The 27,896-nt window shown below is 39.8% G+C and overlaps 1 protein-coding gene across 1 annotated transcript in view; it reads right to left on the bottom strand.

Moving 5' to 3' along the window:
• Positions 1 to 27,896, bottom strand: part of acap3b (ArfGAP with coiled-coil, ankyrin repeat and PH domains 3b) — a 45,939-nt gene that overhangs the window by 8,673 nt on the left and 9,370 nt on the right. Inside the window, exons 2-13 of the mRNA XM_072382519.1 lie at positions 16,712 to 16,769; positions 12,437 to 12,556; positions 11,906 to 11,959; positions 8,811 to 8,869; positions 8,282 to 8,465; positions 7,998 to 8,042; positions 7,774 to 7,869; positions 7,508 to 7,582; positions 5,925 to 5,936; positions 738 to 850; positions 388 to 439; positions 148 to 248 (exon numbers count right to left, since the gene is read on the bottom strand). Of these exons, the coding sequence (XP_072238620.1) occupies positions 148 to 248; positions 388 to 439; positions 738 to 850; positions 5,925 to 5,936; positions 7,508 to 7,582; positions 7,774 to 7,869; positions 7,998 to 8,042; positions 8,282 to 8,465; positions 8,811 to 8,869; positions 11,906 to 11,959; positions 12,437 to 12,556; positions 16,712 to 16,769 (969 nt within the window). The remainder of the gene's footprint in view (positions 1 to 147; positions 249 to 387; positions 440 to 737; positions 851 to 5,924; positions 5,937 to 7,507; positions 7,583 to 7,773; positions 7,870 to 7,997; positions 8,043 to 8,281; positions 8,466 to 8,810; positions 8,870 to 11,905; positions 11,960 to 12,436; positions 12,557 to 16,711; positions 16,770 to 27,896) is intronic.

Here is a 27,896-nt window from a genome sequence, read left to right as displayed (position 1 = left end):
ATTATGAAACATCTTTTTAGTCTATGCTGCAGATGTAGTTAATTCAATGTTACACAGTCAAACATGGGGGCACTAATCAAGGGAGGGCAAAGTTGAGAAAGAAAATTGAATGAGAGAAAGAAAAAGCACACACACAAACGCACTTACTTAGTGGGTGAAACCACTTCAAAGCAGAACCTCCTCTCATTATCTTCACATGGTTTGACTGAGCACAACCTCAGATCCTCAACCACCACCGTCAAGGAATCCTGTCAGTGGCAGAGAGGAATGTCAGAACAGCTTTCCGTTTAAGATTAAGATCTCTGAGCAGCCAGCTCTTTTCAAATGAAAATTCATCACTGAAAAAAAAAAAACACAAGACGGGACATGTACGAGGTCAACTTGTACCTTGAGTTTCTTCTGATAGACCAGCTGACTGTTCTGGATAGAAAACCACCGCCTACAGGGAATGAAAGGTGTGAAATTAGACTGTTATTAGTCTGTGAGAGGAACATGATCAATCAAATGTCTGCATGCTCAGGTCGACCCTATAGAGGAAAAAAAACAAAAAAAACACATGCTAATATAAAATTTACAGATGAAACTATCTGATACTTAAAGCACGAGACAAGGCCTTGGTAAAAATATTCAAATAACTGCTAACAGGCCATCCTTTTTCTAACGATACCTGCGTTTTTATTGTTTCAATAAGTATTTTGTACATACGCTCTGCTCTATCATGTCCTCAATTACATTACCTGTTCCAGGTCTTGAAAGCATTACTGGCCCTCTTGAACAGGTATCCCTCCATGACAACACCATTGGGTGCATCCACATTAAATTCAAGCTTGGGGTCATCGTAGGAAAAGTCCTGCATTGAGAGCAAAGACAGTCTTTGTCAGGGTCTGGTTTCTTTAGTACTTTGCCAACTCATTTTCAGTGACTGGCCAACGAGGTGGTGACCTCAGAGTTAGTCATTGTTAAGGCCATGCTCGGCAAAAACAACAATCAACTCTATAAATGATAACCGTCCTGACGTGCATTAATTAATCTGCTGTACAACGGTGTTCTCATATGCTATTGTGGAGCAATCTGTGTAAAGTCCTCCAAATCATTGACAAGAAACAGATAAGATAGAACCTTATTAGTCGAGATATGATAGCTGAGCCACCTGTCAGGTAAAGTCTTTTCTATATGTCTCGACTACGACAAGAGAATCCTTTACAGCCAGATGCCACCTGCTCAGCGGGGTGAAAAACCCAAGCACTCGGGCTCAAATGAATTCAGAGGCTGAGGTTTGGTTTCACCATTGTTACGTGTGTAGACCTTTTAGTTTGGGGTAAATTGATACTGAACATATGGCAAGTTGCACACAGGAGTAAATCACACAAAACCACAAGTATGTCATAGTGTACTTTTGTTTGCCATTTGACTTTGTTAAAAGCATTAGGCCTTTTTATTGACTGTCCAGAATGTGACAACAATGAACACGTTTATTATTTCAATGGTAAATGGACTGCATTTTATAGCACTTTTATAGCACTCATAAACAGAGAAAAAGTGTTTTCCTCATCACCAATTTCACACCAGCAGGCTGGAAGGAGCAGATAACGATGGCCATAAACCAGACATTAATATAACAAGTACCAGAGGCTTGATGCTTAAATATGCCATCATTTCAAGGCTTGCTACCTGTGAAAATACTCAGGTAATAAGTAGAAAAAGCATGCTGGGATGGTATATAGTTTCTCTCTGTGCTGCCTGCTGAGAAGTGAAGTTTCCAATAAATTCAAGGGGCTGTGCATGTTGGTATTAATGCACAACCAGAACAGCAGGCTGACTCTTACATTTTGAAACATGCCAACAGAGAGGCTTATTTTTACTACTTACTTTATGGAGAAAAACACATCAGACTGCTAATCAGCCAATAGTATCCACCTATATGGGTACAGCACAGTGATGGCATCTGGCACACATGCACTTGAACCCCTTAGCCTGTTTTTCTACCATGCTGCATTTGAGCATTTGCAAGAATGGGAACTGGAAAACATCAGACAAGAAAGACCAGACAGAAGAAGAAAATAAATCCTCCTCACCAGCATATACTTCAGCCCACCAAATATCTTCATCACACTGACATCTAACAGCATTTCAAACTCGACGATAGCGAAAAACTAACTTGAAAATAAATAATTAAACAAAAGGTTCAAAATATCCCACAGGAACAAGTCAGACGCGCATGCCACGCGAGTTGAGGAGAGAGACCGTTAGTTAGCAAACGCCTACACGCTCGTGCCGTTCCTTCACTCCACACACTCAGTGCCTTATACCACCTGCTTGTACACTTACCACCGCCGCGTGGATCTGTCGCGAGCGCTCATTAGCATACAGCTGTCACACTCGGGCCCCGCTGACCCCATCACGGCGGCTGGAGATCAAACATTTCATTTTACAGCACAAGCGGGTTTCGGCCGTCAAGTACCTCATCTCCGCCCCACCCCACGATTTAAAGCTCCCCTCTAACCCCCGCAACAATTCCGAGGCCCGGGATTTTCTGAGGGGAGTCAGCTTTCCATCTGTCTGCCGCTCTGAAAACTGTTCCTGCTTAATCAAGCTGATATTATTGCTCCCAGCACATACCCGGAGCCCCCTCTTCCCACCTTAAATCAGCCAGGGCCCTGGAAAACGCAGCCATTGGGCGCAAGAGGCTGGAAAAACCAGGGATGGACAAAATGCAATCTATGTTTTTTGCTGAATCGTTAAGATCTAGCATCGTATTGTATCAGGGGCACTGAGTTATAGATATTTAAATAATTATCTAGTATATTTCACGTGGAATAGATGTAATTTACACGTGATTAATCATTTTAAAAACAGGTTAGTGGAATGTGTCTTGTTCTATCTGTGGTTGAATCCACTGGAACGCCTGACAGTCAGGTAACACACAGCCTTGTAAATATCAATTCTTTACTACTAATAAACACTGGTCTGTTAAAAAGTTTTCTGTTAAAAAAAAAAAGTTGCAAAGGCTATAGCCTACCTGTGCCTTTTTTTGGTCAAATAACCCAAATTTTCAAGCATATATTTAGATAATATTGCTTTTAGGTTTACTAAATGTCGAGTTGCAAACGTTTTTTTAATGCATTTTTTGTCTCCCTTTCTGTTAACATGTCTCTAACCGAAAATGTTATGGCAACAGTTGTAACAATGGTGGAGGAGGAACACAGGCAATAGTTCCCCTGGGTGCCACAATGAAGTTCAGCACACACAAAAGGTGACATGGCAAGAGCAGAAAGAAGGAGCGCAGGGTCTTTGGAGTGAGACTGGGTGACACAAAGACAGGGACTGGGCAGCTGAGGCAATCAAAGATCATCATGTCGTTCTCTAAATTTGTGTTCTGAGATCTCACTGTGACAGTGAGAAACTGTCTTGTGTCTCCTGTGGCATCGTTGCTTCTATAGAAAGTCTCACAAAGTAAGATTGTGAGAGTCAACAGGCTGTCAATCTATGAACTGAGACAACAAGACTTTCCTCAGTTTCCTCATGTCTTTAATGACTTGACATATTTCTGTGGAAAATACGGTTTGAATAAAAGCATTAAGGTTTCTCTTAAGTAAATACTGTCACACACACTCCCTTCCCACTAATGTTTTATCCTCTGCTTCACCCAGTCAACGTCTGGATCTTTAACTCTTTCGCTGTGTATCTGTCCTCTCTCTTTTGTGCTGCTCACATTCCCATTCAACCCCCTGCTGTGTCTCTTGTTGCCATCTGCTGACATTCTGGAGCTGGCAGTAGATGAAGAAGAAAGTGGATTGAGGTTGGCATCACATCTCTCCAATCACTGGTGACATGTTGACCTTTTGGCACTGCGATTACCAGAACTGTAATCTGAAAGGGCGTAATGTCCAAAAGCTAAGCCAGATGTGTTCAGATAATGTTATCACTTCCACATGCTTGTTTTTTTGGTTTATTTTGGAACTGATTACTTATTTCAGCCTGCTATGGCAGTATAAAGCAAATGTAAGAGCAGGTTTGCTCCAACTTTCATCTGTACACTGCACTCAACATGTATATGAGTCTGAATGACCCTGGAATAAAAAAAAAAAAAGGAAAGACATGTTTATTAGATTGACGGTGATTTAAAGGCCAAATATCATTGTGGACAAGAACTACTGAAATTGAAAAAAGCAAATGAAAATCTGTAAAAGGAGAAAACAAAACAAGGTAGCAGCAAAAAGCTTTCTGGAGAAACCAGGCTATTTTTATGCTTCGACTTAAGTGACAGCTTGTTGATTGCTGATAAGCAACCAGGGTTACATTCTTTAGAAGATATAAAGTGCAACAGTTCAAAGCAGGATATCAACAAACACATAAAGCCGCTCAAGGAAGAAGAGTGGCAGAAAAAAGGACTGGGCATTTATGATAGTGACACAAAGTCGTGGCTGGCTTTTTGCAATTGTGTAAGTGAGATATGGGGGAAAAACAAAAGTGATGCAAAACAAAAGACCACAGATGGCAAGAGAGACAAAAATACATCTACAGGGCTTTTACAGTGACAGTTTGTTACTTAAAGTTGTGCAAAAAAGAAAGTAAACCCATTGTCTTTTACAGGGCTTTACTTATCAGGGTAAAATAAAAATGTATCTGGCCCTAACAAGGTCTTCATATAGTTATTAGTATCTCATATCATTGTGAAGGTGTTTTGGCCCACAGCTCTCTCAAGGTTACCCAACAGCATTTTAATCAAGTTGATGCCATTGTGTTGACAGATTTGCTGCTGTGTTTGCGATCATCTTTCTGTTGCATAACCCATTGTCAGCCACATGTCATCTGTCAGATAAGTTGCCTCACATTTGACTCCAAAGTATTTTGGTAAACAGGGGACTTCGTGGTCTACTCAATGATTTGCAAGGAAGCCAGGTACTGTGGCTGCAGAACAAGGCAAGATCATAAACCCTGCACCATCGTGTTTGTGCTGATATGCTGTGTTTGGTTTTTTGCCAAAAAACACGGTCCAGTGCGTTATGGTCAAACACAGACCTTGCAATGGCTTCGGCACCAGTCACAGGCAAAATACTGTATTTGTAATTGATGCAACTGCATTAGGAAAATTACAGACATGTTTAGTTATAGACAAGTAGTAACAATCACACAGCAGACGGCAAGACATAAACTAATTAAAAGGGGGTGTACCAAAACAAATAGTTTCAGAGAATAGCAATTAAAATAGTTTGTAAAAAAGTGAGACATGCTAGCTAAATCTGAAGGGAGGAACAGACAAATCTGGAAAGCAGAAAGTCAGAGGAGAAAACCTGTAATGTAATCTAAACTTTCTTTCTTGGCCCAGACAGTTGCACATTAACCACAATTTATTCTCACCTGTGTCATACACAGCCACTGAGTATGCGTGTATCCGCTGTGGTTTTCCTCCAGCAGATTCTGCTGCTGTCACTTTGTTTATTCTAAGTGTTTGGAATGCTGTTGTTACTGGAAGTATTTTTTGTTTTTCACTCACTGCTGGAGATATATGTTAGTGCAATAATAATTGTGAGATTAAAGTATTCTTCGATGGGCCTCTACTGGCTAATATGCACTCATGTACCCGCTGAGATGACTGTGAGGCCCAGGTTCCAGCACTTCCATAGCACTTCATAACACCAAGCTCCATGTAAGGAGGAGAATGCAGCAGAGGTCTGAATTGGGACTGTGAACTTAGTTCAGAATTCCAGATCATGAACTATGAACTTTTTCAGTTTTAATGTAAGCGAACTGAACTTTGAACTTGTTTTGGTGAGGCACGAACTTGCACAAAACTGTAATCTGAAAGCACTGTAACAAGTTCACATTTTCTACTCCTCAGTTTTCACCAGGACGCTTTTATTAGATTTAAAAGTCCAGGATGTAATATACAAAAAGGAAAAACCCAAAACAAACAAACTCACCTGCATCAGAGTCTGGAGGACAAAGAGTGAGGTCACCCAGTGGTACAATGAGGAGAGAGAGAGAGAAATATTAATGCAAGAACCTATTGTTAAATACATAAAACTAAATATGTGTTTATCATCACTGTTTAATCTTCACAAATGACTTCAGCAGAAAATGCCCATGGCGACTTTTTCCGAACTCAGAGGAAGGAATGTTTAAAGGTCATCGAGGCATAAAGCTGTTTCTCTGGTATGGCAAGATGTTCTCACTTGGCACCTAAATCTATCAGAGGGAAGGGCCAAGTCGGGCAGAAAAAACAGTTTGTTTCTGGCATCCACTTCCTTTTAACAGATGGATGATTTTTGAGCATCTGTGCATGAATGTGACTGTTGGACGAAGGTATGAGCTATTAAAAATAGTCTTTCCTCAACTGAGTGACATGTAGAATAATTATATCTGACACACACACACATATGTAGATTTAAAAAAATAATAATTTTGTGATTCCTTTAATGAATAAAGACAAACAAAATATAATAAGATAGATAAGATAAAAGTACATACAAGATTTTCTGCAAACCCAAACAAGCCATTTGATTCCAAAGTAAGATAAAAACTGTCTGTGGTTTTTACTGAAGCTGCCATTGCATCTCAACAAGCCTATCAAGCCAAGAAAAACTAAAATATGTTGATTTAAAAATAAAAAAATGGCTGTGCAGTCTTTGAAGAAACTGATCTGACTTTTTATTGAGAGGCATTAAAAAAAAAAAAAAAAAAAAGCAACAGCAGGACATATGCTGCAAGCGATTCAGCTTTAAAGATGTTAAATGTAATAGAAAGTCTAATATAAAAATGAAGGGCAACCTGCATCTGAAAATAAACAGAGTTCTGCAACCAGCAGACCTTTCCAACAATTTGATTTTAAAACACTGAGCACTTTTGGAGCTCAAAACTTTAATCGTTCAATGCAATCTGGTTACTGATTGTGTTACAGCTGTGGTGGTCCTACAAAACGTAAGACTTAAAAAAAAACAAAATTAAAGTCTAAGAAATTACAAAATAACTGGGCTCCATTTCCAGGTGTTACACGGAGCTGTCATTAAAACAACCTTTGTCAATTCAACATGACTTATAATTATGTGGGTTGAGATGGCTGGCAGCATTACTCTGTGGACTGCGGTAGAGGCTATAGGTTTTGGCTTGCTATCGTTTCACAAGAACCCTGCCAACTACAAAACATTCATTCATTCCTTCAAGCATTCATTGTGAGCCTTTATTGTGACACCCTTTTGTGTTGTTGACACACACTGCTATTGTGAACTCTGAAGTGAGACTGGACTGCTTTATCATAACCTATTTTTCACCAAAACTGCCTTCATGCAACATCTGATAAAGTTTGCCATAAAGGCTTCCACAAAATGTAATTGCACCTGGGTAATAATGGATGACTCACTATTCAGGAAAATATTCCACGGAAAGCCTCAGCTTTATAACAGATGACAGACACTGATAAAAATCAGCGGAGGTGAAAGGGGAGGAACGTGAAGTGAAAGGAAGAAGGCAAAGGGGTAATGACTCGAGAAATGTTTTGCTTTCTCACTCTTTGTTGGATGAGGGCATGTTTGTGCTCCAATTCTCTCTTCTCCATGGCTGAGTCGATGACCAGCTGATCCAGCTGCACACAACAGAAGGACAGTCAGCGGAAGTCGACTCAAGATGACAGACACAATCAGACATGGGAGAACTCTACAGTCACAACTCAAAAACTGGTCAATGGAAAAGAAAACAGCTCAATAACTTTGATTGGTCTATTATTGGACGTAGGAGCTTCATTTGAATGCTTTGAGTGTGCCCGTTTCAGCTTACTTGCGCAGCCAGTTTTTTCATATAGGGGTCAATCTCGTCCAGGATGTGAAAGCCTTGTTGAAACAAAGTATACTGGGCTCGCATGAAGGACAGCATCTAAGGGAGACATGGCGTGAGGAGAAAACAGAGTCTCAAATGTGTTCATTAGAATGGAGCAAACACCTTCACAGTACACCACTGACTGTGTTTAGATGTCTGTACAAAGACAAGGACGAGTTACTTACTGCGTCCAGGATTTCAAACTTCTTCTTAGCCTGAAGCACGTTAATCTGTCGAAACCAAAGAGGATGAGCAGGTGTAAATTACAGACTGCATGTCTTAGATTAACAGGAGTGATCTTATAAAATTTGATCAAAACTAAACACACTTTCTCAGCTGCTCTACTCTCAAAGTATTAAGAGGCCGATAGAGACGGAGATCAGATGAAGTTCAGCACTTGTTGAGTGTCAGTGCCGCCTGCTGGACGAGACTGGAAACACAACCTGGAGTTCGTGTAAGTGAGTCTCACCTGCAGCACATAGTCCAGGGCCAAATGCCTGAAGGCTTTGCGGCTGAGGACGAGGGCCTGTGTGGCCTCCTCTGCCTCATGCACCTTGTTCCTGGGTGCCTGTGCATTCTTCACCTGAGCGAGCTCCATGTCCTCACGCACTCGGTCAAACTGCTTCTTGGTGTCTTTGAACTTGCGTACATCCCTGGTGGAAGCGGGATGAAACAGCAAAGGGACGACATTTACATGCCGTGCCATTTAAATCACACCAGCATTAAGATAATATATTGTTTGCATTTATTTGCAAAGCGGTTAACAGACTAACAGGCTAATTGGGAGACAGTGCAAATCTCAGATGTAGCTTTTCCAAATATAGACATTATTTCTAAAACACATGAACAAAACACATGAATATTTAATGTAAGACATTAGGATCTTGCTCAAGTGCACCAGAGCAACCTTCAATGTCTATTTTCATTCCTCCTCATAAACTTGAAAGGGCTTCACATTGTTTACTAGCCTTTGGAAGAAGCTGTGATGAGATACTTACTCTTTAATGAAGGTATGAAGCTGCTGTTTGATTGACCTCTGAGCCTGGTCAAACAAAATCTGTTGGTAAAGGAGGAAAGACAGGTGGAAACAAAAGAATGAGAAATGGGCCACAGTGCACACGCAGTTATAGAACTGGTTCTTTTTGCGATGATAGCATCAGACACAACATTTCATGCTTTAACTGAGAAACACTTTGGTTTTCTGTTGTTTAAAAATTTCACTTGATGAGACTAAATCGGCAAATCTGTAGTAACTTAATTTGACCACAAGGTGGCAGTAGGAGTCCTTTATCACACTGGCACATACCACAGGCAAAGGAGGGAGAGGAAACGGAGATGAGGACATACACACCTACACTCAGCTGCTGCTTCAACAGATTTTTAGCCTCATAGGATCTCTCATCTCTCTTCCTGTTGACTACAAGTTTCCCACTTCTCCTTTTCCTTCACTTTATTATCCTGCAACCGTTCCTTTGTTCTCCCTCCTTTTCTTGTGCCTCAAGAGCAACTATTCTCTCCATCTGGAGATGATCTGTCCTCTTTATACAGTACACATTGAGATGCATTCCAGTTGTATTTGCTTAATAATAACACTTACATACACAACTGCATATACAACAATCACTGTGGATTAAATTCTATAGCTAACCCTTGTTTACCCTTGACATACACATAGCAGATTACAGGCTCAGTCCATGTGTAAGCCTCCACTCACATAATGACCCAACACAGCCTGATGACATCAGGGAATTGGGTCTTTTCTCAGAGATGTTGAAGTGGGAGTTCTTACATTGTATCAACTCACCTTTCAGTTCTAACAAAGTCTGAACTCCTTAACACCGGTCAACAAATCTGCAGTCACTTCCCACAGACTGTGTCCATTTATCATAATATTATATACTCTTACTATTTGGAAGCAAAAAACTTAAAGTTAGGTTGCAACTCTTCCTAAAGTCTTTCACTGGTAACACTAAATTTGTGAACTTTAATATTTAAAGCAAAGACCCATTTAACTATACAGCATGACAACTAATTTAAGACAAATAAAAGTTAAATTAGTATATCTAGAAATACAATAAGAAACAAAGACTGTGCGTAGTGTTTGCAACCAATTGTCACGTGGCTTCATTTAGTTTCTCGATTGCATTGGTTACCACACAAGTGCTAAATCTAACAGTTCAAGAAGCATGAAAAATAACATTTTAAAAAAGAAAAAAAAAGAGGAAATATTTCTGTTATCATTATTGATTATTTCAGCTCAACTAACCAAGTTGGAAATAAGTTAGAAACCCGCAGTTGATAGCTTATTAAGAGCTATATCATTAAGACTTTATAAGAGAATAACCTCAATTTACTGCAATGTGTGTTATAATTTTTCTGGCAAGACGAAAAATCTTCACCCTGTAAGTCTTGTGTTAGGATTAAAGTATGTTTAAAAGTAAACACACTGACTTCTCAGATGATTTACTGCGAGATTCTTCCTGTAGCTTTGTGCCTGACAGGACGTGCTGCAGAAATAGGCATTAGTTGGTGCAAACAGACAGCTTTCCACTTTCACTATGTCCTTCCCTCTCCTTCCTCCATTACTCCATTACACATCAATACTGTCTGCCAGACAAGCTGTTAGTGTAATTCTTGGGTGTTAGAGTGGAGGGCTGGGACACCTTTTGTGAAGCGTAAGTGAATAAGTGAGTGAAGGTGGAGCCGCAGAACATGGGGAATGGGAGGATGAACAGTGACCGACACAATTTAGACTGTTAACCAGCCAAAAGCAATATTTTCTGTAGTAAATTTTTTCGTAGTAAAATGTCTTTATGGAAAAAGAGAGAAGATCACATTGGTCTTAAGAAGCAAATGTGTTAGATTGAAACACTTTGATTTGATATGAAAAGATGAAGACAAAAAAGGAATGGCATTCATAAAAACTATAAGAAAAAAACAAGACAGATTAGTAAAAATATGAGAATCAATCTATTTTTATTGTATGTAACGTTTTCCATGTGACCTGCTCTATGTATGTATATAACAACTGTGTCGTTGTGAATGTCCTTGAATGGATTAACTCAGGCCCATTTATGCTGTATAACAGTGGTTATTCATCCTCTCTGCACAGTAAAACTAAAAAAAAAAAAAAACACTAACAAACTTTAATTAACTCATAACTCGAAACCTCCCATCAATGTTTAAAATGTAATGTCTGATAAGAGAGCAGCTACAATGCACAGTGATATCATTAGATAGGATTACAAACTAGATTAGATAAAATCTGTAAAACTGTAAAAGGAAAAGAAGGGTAGTCTAAACAAAATTTAAAAATGAAGACCCCAGAGATTCTCTAGCACCACTGTAGATAGTGGCAATCAGTTAAATCAGTTCAAATATCCTAATCCGCCTTTCTGTTAACCCATAGACAGAGCTTAACTTTAACTTTAAAACAAAAACACTGCCACTGAAATGGTTTGTAGGGACCTTAATGGTATTTTCTTTAAAGCTGCTGACTTTTGAGACCTGTGTTTTTCACTTCCTGTCTCCTTTGACTTTTTCTTTCTTCATCTGTTTGTCACTTTCAAAAATTCGATTCTTCTCTGTTTTTTTTTTACTGAATTTGTTAACACTTGCAGAAGTAGGGGTACAGGGTTACCTCAAAACACCTCTTATATGTCATATCTCCATGTCAAGGTCGCAGCACAGAGCTCTAAAAGTGTCTACTAGATCTAACTGTGGATGTCTCTGTATAAGCATCTCTGTAGGTTCACAAAGCAGTTTTTTTTTTTTTTTAATCACACTTAGTCATGAGGAGATATCACTCTGGAGTCATGAGGGTAAAACTCACTTATGTGTGTGTGTGTGTGTGTGTGATTTCTATCAGAGTGAATGTGCACTAAAGCTGCCACACTTTGGTCACACACTCTGGTCAAGCAAGTGGTTTGAATAAGACACACGCATGTGCCCCAGTCAGAGTGGACAGATTTCTGAAAGATGTTCACATGCAAGAATGACCTGCACGTGTTCAGCTGCCACTACACTTCTCGCCAGTGGCCAAAATTATGTGGGTGTGTGGGCGCATGTGTGTGTACGTGTAAAACTGTCTTACCATGTGGTAGTTGACAATCTCCTGGAGGCTTTCTCCACACTTTTCAAGGCATTCCTGCAAAGTTGCCAGCACACACACACATATAGCCAGTGTAAGCACAAGCCTCCAAATGAACATACTTCCCTTTCACTGTCTTCCTATGGGTCTGTACTGTCCACAGAGTATATGTTGGATCTGTGCAATCCATTAAACCATTTCAAGATTTAAAAGTTCTTCACTTCACTAAAGAATGATGTGTAACTGCTGCATTCCAGAGGAAACTTGTGCTGACATGAGATGCAGTCCTCGTGTTTTACTAAAAAAACGTAAAGCTGGTTTCAGATTTCGCTGCTTGCAGCCACATCAGTGTAAACACTTCCTGTCTGCATGTGGTCACTTCTTTCATCTCAACATTAACAGGAGAATTCAGTCTTTACAGTTCAGTTTATACTGCTGCACAGTTGTTATTCTTCTTACAAAGATGGATAAGGGATAAAGGATTCCTGAGTGCAGGTACTGCTCAGTTTTGTGGTCTAAGCAGCTTCCACTCACCGATATCATCTCCTCCTTCTTGCACTGCTGGGACAGGTCTTTGATGCCATTAACGAAGAGCTTATTGGCGCTGACGTAGGCTCTGCCTGCCTCAATCATCCCACTGCATAGCTTCACCAGCTAACGGGGAACATAAAAAAAAAATACATCACTTTTAGTACACCACAAGATCATGGTCTATTTAAAGGGTCACACATTTTACACAATGTACTGCATGGATATAAATAGATACAGTGATGACGTAAATCAAACAACGCTTGAAAGAATTGCTGTTCACGTGCTACATGTGAGAGGGTACTTAAATGAAGAATAACCCTAATTTTTGTGTCAAGACCAGTGCAGGTCTTACTGAGACTGATAAAAGTGGAATTTAAAAAGAGAACGGTTTTGAAACAAAGGTGCAAATAAAATGATCAGAGGCCAATAACTACAAGATGGCAAAGCAGGGATTATAGTTGAATCCAAAATTACACCCACAGTCCGATCTACTGACATAATAAATAAAAAGTAGATTTCAAATACGGTACTTATCAAATGTTGTTTTTTTTTTGTTTTTTTGTTGTTGTTATTTAGCAACACCAGAGGAGAGGCAACGCAGGGCTGCATAACTGCAATGTTAACCAAAACCAGCATGCACGATCTAGTGGGAAGCATTTTTGCTCCATTGAAAGTATTTCTGACAAAACCACACATAGCTGTGGTTTCTCATTGTGGGTGCAATTGCATCCTGTGGTGCCTAAGTGAGCCACTGCATCAGTACAAGAAGGGAGGAGAGAGGATGCCTCGCTGAGGCACAACACACAAGGATGCACAGGTGCATTCTGTTAGGCACCTGTAATGTATAAAGAGGGCATGACACATTATTGCATTTAGTAAATTATTTAATTTAAAGTAGATGTAAGTGCTTACATTAAAGAGATAATGCTTATCTAATCTACTATGTATCCGAGGTCAGTTTAAAGGGATGGCACAAAAGTGAGACTGTTTGATTTTGTTACATGTCTGTTAGCTCAACTCTTCTCTCCTCGAGTCTCCTCCTTTCATCCTCTGCTCACTTCTCTGGTGGAAGAGACTTAGATGCAAAGAGAGGAGACGAGGATGTACAAGCAGAAATGAGGAAAGGGAACAAATTTTCGCAAACCATCAAACAGTTTTTCAGACATTTCACCTCGAAGCCCACATGTGTGCCTCATATTGGCCTTGGGAAACGGTTGCTGTGAAAGTATTCAGATCCTCCACTTAAGTAAAAGCATAAGCAAAGTAAAGTAAAAATATTAAATTACAAGTAAAAGCCTTCAAGGTATGATTCAGCTGAAGTTAAAATATATAAATATTCAGGAGAAAAGTGATGTTAAAGTATTATACTGTGAGTGCCCTCTGACTATTATAATATGCTTTATCAAATCAAGAGATTGTAATTACTGAAGTGTCCTTTTGTAGTCAGCACGTTTGAAAACACTGGTTTGATGTATGATGGTGTATTTAATCAAAAATCATCCTTCAATTAGTAATTAGTAACTAAAGCTGTTAAACAAAGGGAGTGGAGTGGAAAAGTAAATTATGTCCGGCAGAACTCTAATGAGTACATGTATAAATGAGTATTTATGTATAATACCTCATACTTGTACAGTACCTTAAAAAGCATACAAATCTACGTCATCCTTCACGTGGGAGTCCTTTGATACATTTTGCTGTTGTAAAATGGAGAACTGCTTGATGGGTATATTACATGGGCAAATGTGTCCTTCAAAGTTCAGCTCTTGACTCAACCTCTGACTAGAGTCTTTACAACATGTCATTCCCCTGCTTTTTTTTTTTTTTTTTTTAAAACCACATTTTCTGCCTGCCTCCACTGTAACAGCAGACAAAAGGATTTTTTTATCTGAAAATGTGATAAAAATAACCACACATGTAAACATCTGGGCATCGTGAATGTATATAGTTTTGGAGTTAACCAAAGTGGTGGACCGTGCAACCGACAACAAGTCTCTAAGAAGGAACGCTGTGTTTAAAAAGATTTTGGGAGAAGCTGCAGCGCACATTTCTCATCAAGAGATATGCATTTAGGTAAAAATAGCCGAATGTAATGTGATACACACACATATTGTATGATACAGATGATTAACCCAACGCCATGCAAGCAAAATGCTAATCATAAATGGCTAATTGCTTATTAATTTAACCAGACACAGACAGCTCCTATGATTGTATGTATGCTCTTAAACACCAAATGAGCTGCCAACTGCTAGACTTCCCCACTTTAGGGGAATATTAGAAGCTACAGAATGGTGTGCTGTCATTACTAGTGCACCAATGCAGCTGTGCAGAATCAGAACATGTGTTTGTGTGTGTGCCTCTTCACAAGAGTTGGAGGGGACATGGGGTATGGTAAAGAGAGTGTAGTAAACCTTTAATTATCTTACTTGGTGCAGGAGTTCCCAAGGTTGTCACGATGTGAGTGTGGTTTTCTGGGCGGCTGACAGTAAGTCCTCTACTGTGTGCAGGCTGACAGTGTGAAGATTGCTAGAATGAGCTTCTGGCTTAAAGTGTGTGTTGCATTTGCCAAATGTAATGTGTACACTCGATATATATGAACGAGGTCACCATACAGCATGCATGTGTACAGCCACATGTCTGCTACTGACACTGAATCCACAGAATATGCACAGGGAGCTTGACATCGCTGCCCCTTCCAGGCAGGTCTGACAACACGTAGTATATCTCAACAAATTGGCTGAATCTAATCTAATTGTGTGCTGCTATTGTACCCCCAGGGTGTGAGCACAGCCATTAAATGGACAGAATATCTGTCTAGATTTCTTAATAAATGGACTGGAAGAACAACATAGTTCCACTCGAGGCCATAATGCCACATCTTGTACCACATGACAAACCCTGCAGTGTTAATTGACCAAAACAGCTACAGTGTAAATGCACGGTGTCTGTTGGGAAATGAGCTGCTGAATGCCCATCTCTACTCTTTTTTTAATCCACTAAAAATGGTCCATAGTATTGCCACTGTTTTGCTAGTTGATGAGAAAGAAATTCAAATTACAAGCAACAAAAGATATTTCATTCTAACTAATTAAGCTAGCGCAGCGGACAGCAGTTTTTATACTTGTCAGAGTAGCTCGGTCTTAATGAATTATGCTAACGTCCTCTGTGAGCTCTCGTTGCTGTCAGACCAGGCAGCTTCAGACCACCCAAACAGAGCTGCCAGGATAACCCTGCTGAACAGGACAAATCAGTCTGATGGAAGCCTCTCAAACCTCTCCCCCCTTTGACCCTTTCCATCTGTCAGTGGTGCTCAAACAGGGTTCAAAGTTCAGTAGAAGTTCCTGACCGGTCAACTGCTCGATTAATCTGTTGATGTGTGTGAGCTTTTTATTTTGTGAAAGCAGGATAACTTAATGAAGCAATTCTGAAACTTTGTGACTGCATAATAAACCTGAAACTGCAGTATCAAGAAGGGATCACAAACATCTTAGCAACCGTGTGTGATTTAAACAGATCTAACTATGCATACTGATGGATGTTTATCTCTTGTATCATCTACTGGCTGTGTAAGATAAACACGGGAAGATTTTTCTTCATCTCTATAAAAAGACGTGGTCACCATTTACCCACAGTTAGACTGTCTCATCCTCTGAATTCTCTCCAACTTACAAGTTTAGAAGTGTATCTCAGCTTGCTTCCTAGTGACAGTAGATGTCCACCCCATTCATTCCAATTCTTTTCATTTTTACCTCTCATTGATCCTCCAGCAACACAGACCTTTTTTCAGACCGCTACAAATTATGTCTCAAATACAAGTAATACTCATTGTGGCCATTTTAAAAAGGAACACCCTGACAAATCTTTTCAGACCAGATAAAACCTATGATATATGAAGTCTTATGGGAATTAAACTGCTCAAAATGCCTTTTTCCATATTTTACAAACCCAAAGCTATTGCTGTAATACTCGCAGAAAAAAAAAAAAAAAAAAAACATCCCATGCCGAGATTACAGGCTGCACAGCGCTGGGATTTCATACTACAGAATATAGAGCTGCCTCTTAATCAATGTTTGCTCTGTGTGTTTACTGTGTATGAACACACACATACACACAAATGCCAATCACATTAAAAATGTCCACATACAAGGCATTCCAACAAAAAGTGTATGTTTCTGTATATTTTAAATTGAAATTTTAACAAAGAACATGATGGCAGAAAAACACTAGACAGCCAGTTAAACCAGCATACTGTGCACACATTAAGTTCACGGTTCATACCTTGTCGAGCTTTGCTTCAATTTCCACGACATCAGTCTCCACATCATCGATTCCAGCCCTGCACAGAGAGAACACAAACACACAGAGTTAATCAGATCTGCTGTTCTGTAATGGCATTTCTGAGAAGAGGAATCATGTGTTAAGCTGAAAAACACAACCAGAGCAAGAATCAATGTCTTGTTTGGGAGAGATTCTTGGATTAGCAGTAGGCCACAGTAACACATGAAAATTAACCAGAAAAAGGGGTGGGGAAAAGTTTCAAACAATTTGTATGTGTGACATCCCAAAGAAACAGGAGGAATAAAGGGACTAAAAGAATAAGGCAAAATGACCCCACTGTAAAGACACAGGATATAAGAATAAGTAACTGTATTATTGTGCATCCATGAACCACAACCTCGTAGCAATTACAACATCTGTACTTTAGCCCACTGCAAATTAAGCTGCAATCAGTCACGCAACATCACAGCCTCACAGGTAGGAGCATTAATCCTGATGATTAGATTGGCAGAGGCATCACTCTGGAAGATTAGTGGTCACAGGAGAGCAGTAAAATCAATGAATGACATCATGCAGAGACATGGGCTGGCACTTCAGTCTCCATAAGGTGAGCTCATAAAGGAGGCAGTAACAACTCAGAAGGTTTTATAAATCCTGCCAAATCTGACATTTAACAGCAGTTAATAAACACAAGTGGCAAAATTGCAGTAGATGTTTAAAAACATATATTTCTATCTCAAATTTTCAATCCATTGTTCGTTTATTATGTAAATGATGGGACTTGAACTCAGCAGGAGTGTATCAGGTGGTCTGGCTGGGTGATGAGCCTTTGTCATCCTCCCCCTTGGGGTCCCCCCCCCCCAAACACACACACACGCAGACTCATACTCATCCATGACCGCTCTGACAGGGTCAGTTGTTATGGCAACTCATTGTATGTGGGTCGTGCAGGCTGTGCATAAGGTCGTATTAAATCAAATTTAATACCATCTTATTTCTCTGACATGCCTCTCTAAATCCATCAAAAGTCACATAAGGTTCAAAACTCATTCTGTTCAAGAAAAGCCAGAATACGTTTTATAAAAAAAAAGAAGAAAAAAGACAAAGATCTCCTCGAGTAATATAAACCTAGATATTTTCCCCAGTGTCAATTTCTTAAGATGAAACTGGAGCTTAGTGGAACAGTTGGATCTGGCCAAAAATCAGCATCACACCCTGAATGAGCAAGAGCACATCAACCATAAGCCTTTGGGAGATGATGATCTCATCATACTTTTCAACCCAGCCCTTATCTTCAACTCTCTTACACCCCGACAGCTGATCCTAAACGTCACAGAAGAGAGGCTGGGCAGAGCTGGAGAGAGATAGAATCAACAACACCTGCCACAGTAGTTTATTTTACAAAGGTTGTAACTTTGCCTGTGCTAGTTTCAGCCAGTGGGAGGGTTGGGCATGGTGGCAGGGGGAAGAGCAGAAATCATTTAGCAGCTTTATCACCTGCTCTGCAGCACATTCCCAGAATTCCTTTATGCACCCGAGATTCTCAACAAAGCCAGGAGATGTTGCTTCTTCCTCTTGTCCTCTCTATCTCTCATCCAGAACACGTGTTGTTTATACAGTAAAGACTGAACTTTTCACCACTGCCACATGACACTGCCACAGCAAACAGGCCTGATTAAACTGAAATGAAAAGACTTCAAAGAGAGATGGCAAACTGAAATAGGAGCAGAGAACTTCCAATAAGCCTTCTGTGTGATTAACTGCAAGCAAGTGCTGTTCAGTACCATTTCTGACTGACATCCATTCCTACTCTTTTACAGGGTGTGAGTTAGGAATACAACACTGCTCTCAACACCCTCCTTTCAACACCCGAGCTCTGTGTCAAATCCAACAGCATCCTGTTTTTCTGTCATTCTGAACCAAAAACACACTCTCAAACAGCTGCTTTATCTCACGAAAGATAAGCTCATTACAAGCGTGTGGTGTCTCATGCAGCACACGTTGCCTATAAAAATTGACTGAAATTGGATGAAAAGGATGCACAGGCGACACTTGATAAAACTGAAGTTGATATTGATCAAAGTTTTTAAATTCAGCAAGGGGCTGTGCTGCTTGCACTGTCTGAGGCAGGTTTCATGCGTGCTTTTGTTTGCTTCTGCAAGGTCAGATACCAAAATACATCCTCACTTTAAATGTGTGTGAGTGTGTTTTTGCCAGTCAATGCATGTTTGTCCTTATTTGCCTCTTTGTACTGTATCATAGCTATCAATAATCTTTTCTCTAGCTGAGCGCACCATAGAGTTAGGGGATTAAAATGAAATGGAGGAAGACCGACTCGCAAGGAGGATTATGGGTAACGTTGCAAAATAAAATGCATGAAGATGAGAGGACATGGATCAAATGCGCATGTTAAACATTTTGTCCCAATGACACTTGCATCCTTAGGGTGTGTGTGTAAACATTGAAGCAACACCTCAAAATCTCCAGATGATGATGATGATGATGATGGTGCAGGCCACTCAGAATGGGGGATGGGCACATACACACTGATGGTGGTAGCATACTGTACACAGTATGACATCATCAGTGACAAGGGGGAGGGGAGACACGTGTGCTAGGTCCATGTGCACGCCAGTCAGATGTTACAACTATCCACACAAGTGCAGTCGGCCAATTCTTGTCCTCTATGCTGTTGGTGAACTGTAGCATGAAGCTCACATGGCTTTCGTCTCACATCTCCTCACACACACACACTTCCACAGCATAGCCAAGCCTCCCATATCTTCAACACTCAACATGTCACATAGCATCACATCCAGACGTGCATCACTTCAAGGACCGAAAAGGTATAGAGGAGGAGACAGCAGGTTCTCGGATACCAGATAAAACCGCAGTGGTTTAAATGCAAAATTTATGTGTGCTACACATTCCAAAATCTTAAGTAAAAAAAAATCAAATATAAGCCTGATAAACACGAGGGGCAGAACCCACAGAGAATAGACTAAAATAGTCTTTTTAAGCAAAAAAATGCTGCATCTCATCAATTCTAACTGATACCTCGTCTGTGCGTGACTGTGTTCCCTTTGGATTAGTCTTAATCTAAAGGTCAACCTGTGCTGCGTTTGTATCTGAGCTATTGACCTAAAAGAAACACGTCTTTGCAATTGTCCTTTATCAATGTGCCTTACCTGAATACAAGCATATTATAGCTTACATAAAAATATAAATCTCTACATAATTGGGGATATGTTAGCGAATCTGTTTTGTCATTATTCTTTAGTTTTCATTTGCAATCTGACTCAGCAAGGCAGGCTGTAATGGCCATAGACCTAATTTTAAACCAATATATCAGGTGGATGGAAAGCACTATGTCTTATTATACACACGCACGCACACACACAAAAATACATACCAACAGAAACACAAAAATAAATAAGGAAAAGAATGAAACACACATACACTCTGACCCAGAAACCTACTAACTACGTGGTTACATCAGAAAACTCTTAGCTTGCCCAGAGAAAAGCTAAAATTGGTTGGAAAACACACAATCTGCCAAATGCACTCCCATTCAGACAAACAAGTAGCTGCAGTTCAAGTCAAAAATACAGAAATCAACCTTAAAATAAGCCAATGGACCCTGCACGCTTTACACCTGTAGCAAAACTGTGGTAACACCTACACATCCATGCTAAATTGTGCACAATCTACTGAGACACTAATTACCGTGACATCCCTGGTAACAGACATGTCAGACATGGCACATATAGCTGCTGTGTGTGATACATGCAAATTTGTTAATTGTCTGACACTGTTTCATGTTCGCTCAGGCAGCCGTGACTTGAATATGTCTATTAGTTCCAATGTGAGCAACACAGCAAAATACATACAACATGGTCTCAATGTTTTGGTTTTTAGAGGATAGTGTGAAAAATATACGTTTCAAATGCTTAAAAACATAAAAATCAAGCGTTTACTCATTATCTTTTGTAGCATGTACTGCATATCTATTTTTGTTTTCATGTGGTATAACTGTGGTTGTTTTGAAGCTTTCTGAGCATCCGTACACACAGATTTAAAGCTGTACGTTCTCATAAATAACGGAATATTGCCTTTGTCGATACACACAGACATAAGCACACGTCAAAAATGTTCCCCTCCCAGATATCCAAGAAGTGGGCTCCATGGCAACCATTCATTGACCCCAATCACCATGGCAACAGACATCAGCATTACTCACGCTTTTTTTAACTGACCAATTTCCTCTTTGTCTGAAGTGTCTGTCCCTCTGCATCTCCCTGACTCATTCGAAAATGAACACAATCTATCGATATGCGCTCTTTTTCTTCCCACCAGACAATCTCTGTCACTGACAAGCCAGTGTTACAGTGGTGAGCCAGTGGCCTATAGTGTGGCAATCTGCAGTACCGCTACCACAGGCAAAGTGCCCTCGAGTCACATACAGATTCCTAAAAAGCTACAAAGACTCTGGTCAGTCCACAGTGATGCAAACATATCAATCGTGCTGAGTCAGTTTTCTCCATTCTTGTGTTTTGTTGGCGCTGTTTTTTTCCTGTTTTATTACTGTATTGATTTGAAGTTTTCGTGATTTCTTCCAGAATACGAAGATTCCTAGAATTATCTTACAAAAGCCAAAAAGCATAGAAACATAGAATGAGTTCACTGTGTTTTCAGAGGACGTGGTTGGTAAATAGAGATAATTTTCTTTGTCTGTTGATTGTGAGCAGGCGCAGGTGGTTTCTGGGTGGGGACTGTAACTGCAGCCCAACCCTCATTTCTTTGTTCTTTTAACCTAAAGCATTTTCAACTAGTCTCTATGCTAAAATCAATCTTAATTACACCAAATTATTATTACATTAATCTTTTACTCTGTATTTACAAAATATTGTTTGTAACAGGAGTTTGTGTACTCTGAAATAGCCAAATTCTTCTCAGTGGTACCATTCTCCAAAAAATCCTATTTCAGTTCCCCTCTTTGTTTAATTTGTACACGCCTCCTTGTGTCCATCTGACAATTTGTCTGTCTGCCTCCAGTCTGTCTGTCTGTGACAATATTTCTTTAGCTGTTGGCACAAAGTCGAAGACAGTGTGTGCAGTTATGTAGGACTGCAATGAACACATAATTATGTGTATCTTTTTTGTTCAAACTCTCATTAAATCCTAATGGTGAAGTTTAATGGCAGAAAGTTCAGTGCCATCACACATTTATTCAAAACTCTGTGCTCACATATGTGTTCAGACTCAATTAAAAGAGCCTCCAGTAAATGAACCTCACACACACACACACTTGCCTAAACAGACTGCCTTTTCACACAAATAACAAGCAAAGCCAAAACACTAGTATCTTATGTGCAGCGAACAAAGATGCCTTCACTGCTTCCCCTCCAACCCACCTCCCTACACACAACAAACATCACACTCATTCGCTGAAAAAGCATTTGACTGTGCCGATGGCTGATGAGACAGAGAGGCCAAACATGATGCGGACAAAAAGGAAAACAAATCAGTTAACTAACACCTCTAAAGCTTGCCGATTAAAATGCACAGAAGACCAGAGGTGATTTCAAGAAGTCGCTAAGCTCTGCCAAAAAATAGTTCCTCACATTACCGACCATAAAACCACAACTTGATGTTTTTACTCACTGATTTACAGCCTAAAGTAATGAGACACAACCTCTTAATTAGCAAGCTTTACTAGTGGGGAGGGAGGCATTTCTCAAAATGTCAAATTGTTCCTTTGATACTGAAATATTAATGTTGATTTTTTTATTGATATTCTAAACATCCAACTTAAATCAAACATCACTTTTTTCAATTTGAATTAAACTTCCTCTTTTGCGTTTTGGTTATGAATATTGGAGCTAGTTTGAAAAACGCTACAAGACCTCAATAGCAGCAGTGGTTAAGTGACAACAACTAAACTTAAATCATAGATAATTTGTCAACTTCTCTGTCTGCCTGCCTTTTTGTCTGTGCAATAGCAGCATAATTCAACAAAACATACCCCACAAACTCAGTCTAAGAGAGAAGACATAGCATTTCTGTTTCCCAACAGCTGTCAGACCACCTGCGGGCTGGCCACATCGAAGCAAAACATTCACCTAAATATAACGTGTCTGTGTCACCATAACTCATGAGCAGCCGTTCTGTTAACCACTCTCTGTATAAACACAATACATTTCTAAATATTTCTGGGAAAAAGCAGTCTGGGATGTGGAAATGTCATTATATCATTCCAGAGTGCATTCCAGCACCAGGCCAACAGGAAGTGTGCTGGAAAACTTCTCCTACTGGAGTGTGAAGCAGACACAAATAATTTTTCTCTAATGTAATATAACCACAACTCGAGCCAGGTGGAACCGCTCTTTCTTGGAAAACAAAATAGTTTATCTCCTTTCCTGCAACGAGAGACAGGTTGAGGCAGCTAAAGGGAAAACCTTTTTCCACGGGAAGTTAAACCGCTGACTGGGAGAAATGCAAACAGAGTTACATCATCACTGAATGACACTCATTGCTCTGTTGTCAGAATTGTCTTAAACCTGTGTGTTCATAGACTTATTACTCAAATACCAATAATGACAGCCCTTCTTCTCAAATTAGGGTCTAAAGCACAGATTATGAAAAAGAGAGAAGAGCAAACAACAGAAGGTTCAAGATTACAGAACTGCCAGCAACACCCTCTGTGTTTTAATCCAGTCTATGAGTCTTATAGTTAGAGATGAGAAACTGTGCAGGCACACCTAAGCAAAAACTTACAGAGAACAAGCACCAAAGAATGCAACAGGAAGCTTAAAAAGGACAGTATAAAAGCGGGAGTGCGTGCTCATCCCAATCCCTAACTTCTTTAACCTTTACTGATCTCTCAGTGGGGTGTAAGCAGCCACCAACGTGCACGCAGAAGAAGCTTACATGTGAAACACGGAGGAGGAAGACCCCTGTGGTGTAGAAGATCTTTGTTCCCAGGACTTTGCTTCTGTGCTCTTTGCATCCATCCCACCCAGAGCCAGATCACAGAGAGGGATGACAGACAGAGAAGTAGAGTAGTAGAAATGGAGCTGCATCGGGAAGACACTTCAGAAAGCAGACAGATACTGTCTGTCTGTCCTTTATAGGGTCCTATATAATGAACTGCACAGTATCCTGGGTCTTGTGGTATGAAGGCACTTGCAAATAAATTTGATGAATGACCTCAGAGAGTTTTTTTTTTGTGAATCAGATTGACAAAAAACATTATTCTAGGGATACAGTAGCTTCTTTTTACTTATAGAAAAAAAAGAGCAAGCAGTGTCAGTATACAGTTCTGTCAGTTTGGCTCCAATACAAGATTGCTGTTGAGCCATGAATTGCTGGTATTCGGCTTTTTGAACGTGCATCTATCTGTATCTCTAACATACACTGGTTGTCTAAACACATAACTGAGCATCCTGTTGCTTAACCCCACTGATATATCCAAAAAAAAAAATCACAGCTTATCATCAAACTCAATATTCTCACCAAACAAGGATGACTTCAATGCGTCAATAGATATTATGATGTTGTGACGCTGATGACTAACCGAGCAATCTATCGCAGCCCCCGCATGCCTGGGGCTCAGAGCCAGGGAGAGAAACTAAAATCAGAACGAAAGTGCGTGTTGTGCTTCAGGATATTTCAGCCCTTTCATTTCAAGAAAAAACACGATTTCCAGGACTTGGAACATTTAAAGAACAACAAGTAGTAGTGTTCTCTGAAAACAACAATAATCAACTGTCAACTCGACTCAAATACACAGAGTTTTTGAATTCAGTCCAATCTATGCAGAGCACCTGCTGAACCCTTTGTCGTGACATGTAGAGGAAATAGAGTCACCAACTGCTTCATTAACAAGTCAATCTATGAATGAAGAGCACACAGTATCGTTATTCATGTACTGATAGATAGACAGACAGCATTACAGGTAAGCTTAACCTGCATGCTTTGAGCTTATCTAAATACAAAGAGCCACTGTTTCTTTTACAAAACACAGACATGACATGTTTCTTAAAGAATGTCTGGCATTGATAAGACTTGCCTTTTGTTTCACCCCATACACACACACACAGACATACAGATATGCATGTATGGATAAGCCGACACAAATGCAACATTTACATACTGTACACAGATTCAACCGCATTCACACACACAGACACGCACCTACTTTATTGTCAAGGTCATAAATCCAGTTCCCACACAGCAACTGCGGGACATCTGATATGTTCCTACAGTCTATTTTACCATAATGCTGTAAGTCAATTTCCCTATTGTTTTGACTTTTTCTATTTTATTGGATCCTAACACAATTCTAATATCAAGTTATTGTGGCTTAAGTGAATTTTTAAGTGACTTTGACAGTACACAAGAAATTTAGAACCACAGCAAGGCAGCTTGATTTAATATTCTCATCCAGGAAGTTTGGACAGGCTCGGTAACGACACTTTCAGGTAACACGGTGCGACAGTGTGTGTTAATATTTGATAAGATCTCTTGTCCCATGCTGACCAACAGCAGCAGAGCTAAGATGATAATTAAGGTGCTCATTCACGGTTCCATCTGCACGTGTGTACGCAATTTCATGTTAATGTTTGTGAGAAAGAAGAGATGATGCCTTTGAGCCAGCTGTGCACCAGAAGAAAGAAGCTAGCTTTGCACAACAGCCCAACTCCCTCTTGTTGTCTTTGGCAGCGCTGACCGAACATGAGCGGAATAAGGCTCCTGCTGACACCACAGTCGGATTTGCCAAAGAGGAAATAACCACAGATTTACACTTTTAGCCATCTCAGAATTGTCCATCAATGCCAAACACTCGCTGAGGTTTGGCAGTGATCATCTGATCATGTACATTTCATACATTTCATCTCACACAAATTGATCACAAGTTGGCCAAAAAAAAGGTTTGAAGTCTGCTTTTGGTTTTCTGGGTTTAGCTGTAGAATACTGATATACAGTTCATGCATATACAGCTCTCCTATTGCACGCGATTTCATACAAAAGTGACCTTCAAAAACAGTTAGACTTAGGGTTGTGTAATGGAGAACAAAACACTATTAGATGACCAGTTTATGCAATCTACAACCTGGCCTTCTTGCACATGGTGGAAAGCATCATGCTTGCTTGCATTCAATGTATTCTTGTCAGTTACAATGAGCACCTCATTTTAGGGACACTGTGGTCAAGGATTAAATCTGCCTTTTATCATGTAGATGATGAGTTTGTGGTAACTGTATTGGGAGGTGAGGCTTTGAAAAAAAATAAGAATGAATAGTTTTATTATAGCAAAAGTGTGATCATATTAGAAATTAACATCACTGATTAACTGTTTAATTATACTCTACCATCCACAGATTTTGTCATAAAAATTTATATTCTTAAATTCCAATTAATCAGTTACCATATTCTAATTTCATATTTCATATTTTTTTTACCGGTCAGACATGTTTAAAAGTTTCATAGACTAAATGTCACATCAAACATGCACAAACACACCCTTATTTCTCAAATGTCTTGTTAAATCATAGGAAAAAAATTACATGTACAGTACAACCACTGCACAAAACTCAGGATTACACTGTAAACAAATCTGATTTAACGTCTTAGAGTTGACTTCTCACTATCAAAATGACTAACTCTTAATTGCTACTGTTATCAAAGATATTCAACTACAGTTAAAAACCTATAAGCATTATATAAAATGCTAAAAGTTATGGCTTATATCATCAACCTGCAGTTGGCTTATGCTTATTAATTATGGTAAGTATCAACTGCTCTTACAGGTAACGTAGTCTCAGTATATCAACAACAGCAGTAAAGATGTTTTAGGAAATTCAACTGCATACTAAGCTGAGTTGAGCTGCATTATACAACACTAAAAAGTTAGTACAGTGTACAGTTTTGTTCTTTACAGGATTTTAGATCAACTACACTACTTGTACTGTGAGATCATTTAAAAAAAACTGTGTCTGTCTGCAGTGAAAACAGAGCCTTAACTGCCCTCTTATCTGATTTATTATCCTCTGATCCAAAGTAGACCACAAGTTGCAGTCACCGTGAAATTTGGAGTTATGCTTGTTTCATAAAGCACTGAAACAAGCATCCCTAAATGTGTCCTACAGAAGATCCCTGTTCAGCCAGCTACATCTGCCTGCTCTGCAGGGACATATGCGCAAACAATTACACACTTTAATTCCCGCCATATCTCCACATTCACATACCAAAGCAATGGTTATATATATACCATGGTCATCTTTCCTTCCTGCTCTAAGACATATTGTCCATTATCGAGCAGCGACTGTGGTTCAGCTGTTCCCATTTTTCCACTTGTGCTCTTTGGGCAATCCATCGCACATATGGGAGGAAGCACTCCGTTTTGTGAACGAGTGCATGTGTGAGTGACTATGAGGGGGTGGGAAAGATGGATCCAAAAAATTGTGGGACTGCTGACACAGCAAATGGGAATGTTTTCATATGGTTTCAAAGAATTCCACAGAGATCTAAGGCACGGATGCAGGCAGAATAATGTAAAGGAGAGGAATGTGAAAAGAGAATCCATCAGTTTCTAAGAGAACAATCAGTGTTCCTGTCTCCTGTCATGTCTCTGTAGAAGATTGGCTTGTCAATCACACTTGCTACACCGCAGGGGTGTCTGGATTCGGTAAGGATCAGGGCTGGTGGGCTGCCAAACATTCAGCGAGCCTGTATCAACAACCTGCGAGGGAATGATCAATGATGAAAGACATTGAGGTTGGGATTATAAAAGAAGAATTAAAAAGATTAAACCAATGACAAAAGCCTAAATAAGCCAGTTTATGATGGTGTTTACAAAACAAAACTGAGGTTATGGTCAATGGTCCAAAATTCTGACGCAAAGCGGTTTAGCTTCCTCCATATGGCGTTGGTTACTTCCACAGCCGAGGGCAACAGGAACGTGGGTGGAGGAGGAGACAGCTGGTGAAGGCATGAGTAAACAGGAAGAACAAACAGCACTTTAAAAATGAAAACAATAAAAGGATATAAAGGAAAAATAGACAAAACCAAGAGAGCACAGCTAAAACAAAAGAGGAGAAAGTTGGGCCAAATCTGAACCAGCTGCCCCAAGTGGATCCCAGATGTGTGAGAGCAAGAGTCAGCACATGCTCACACTCACTAC

Source organism: Leuresthes tenuis, unplaced genomic scaffold (assembly GCF_036924035.1).
Source record: "Leuresthes tenuis unplaced genomic scaffold, fLeuTen1.0.hap1 SCAF_3, whole genome shotgun sequence".
Lineage (NCBI taxonomy): Eukaryota > Metazoa > Chordata > Actinopteri > Atheriniformes > Atherinopsidae > Leuresthes > Leuresthes tenuis.
The sequence above is the reverse complement of the archived record's forward strand: the minus strand, read 5'-3'. Positions and strand labels throughout refer to the sequence as shown.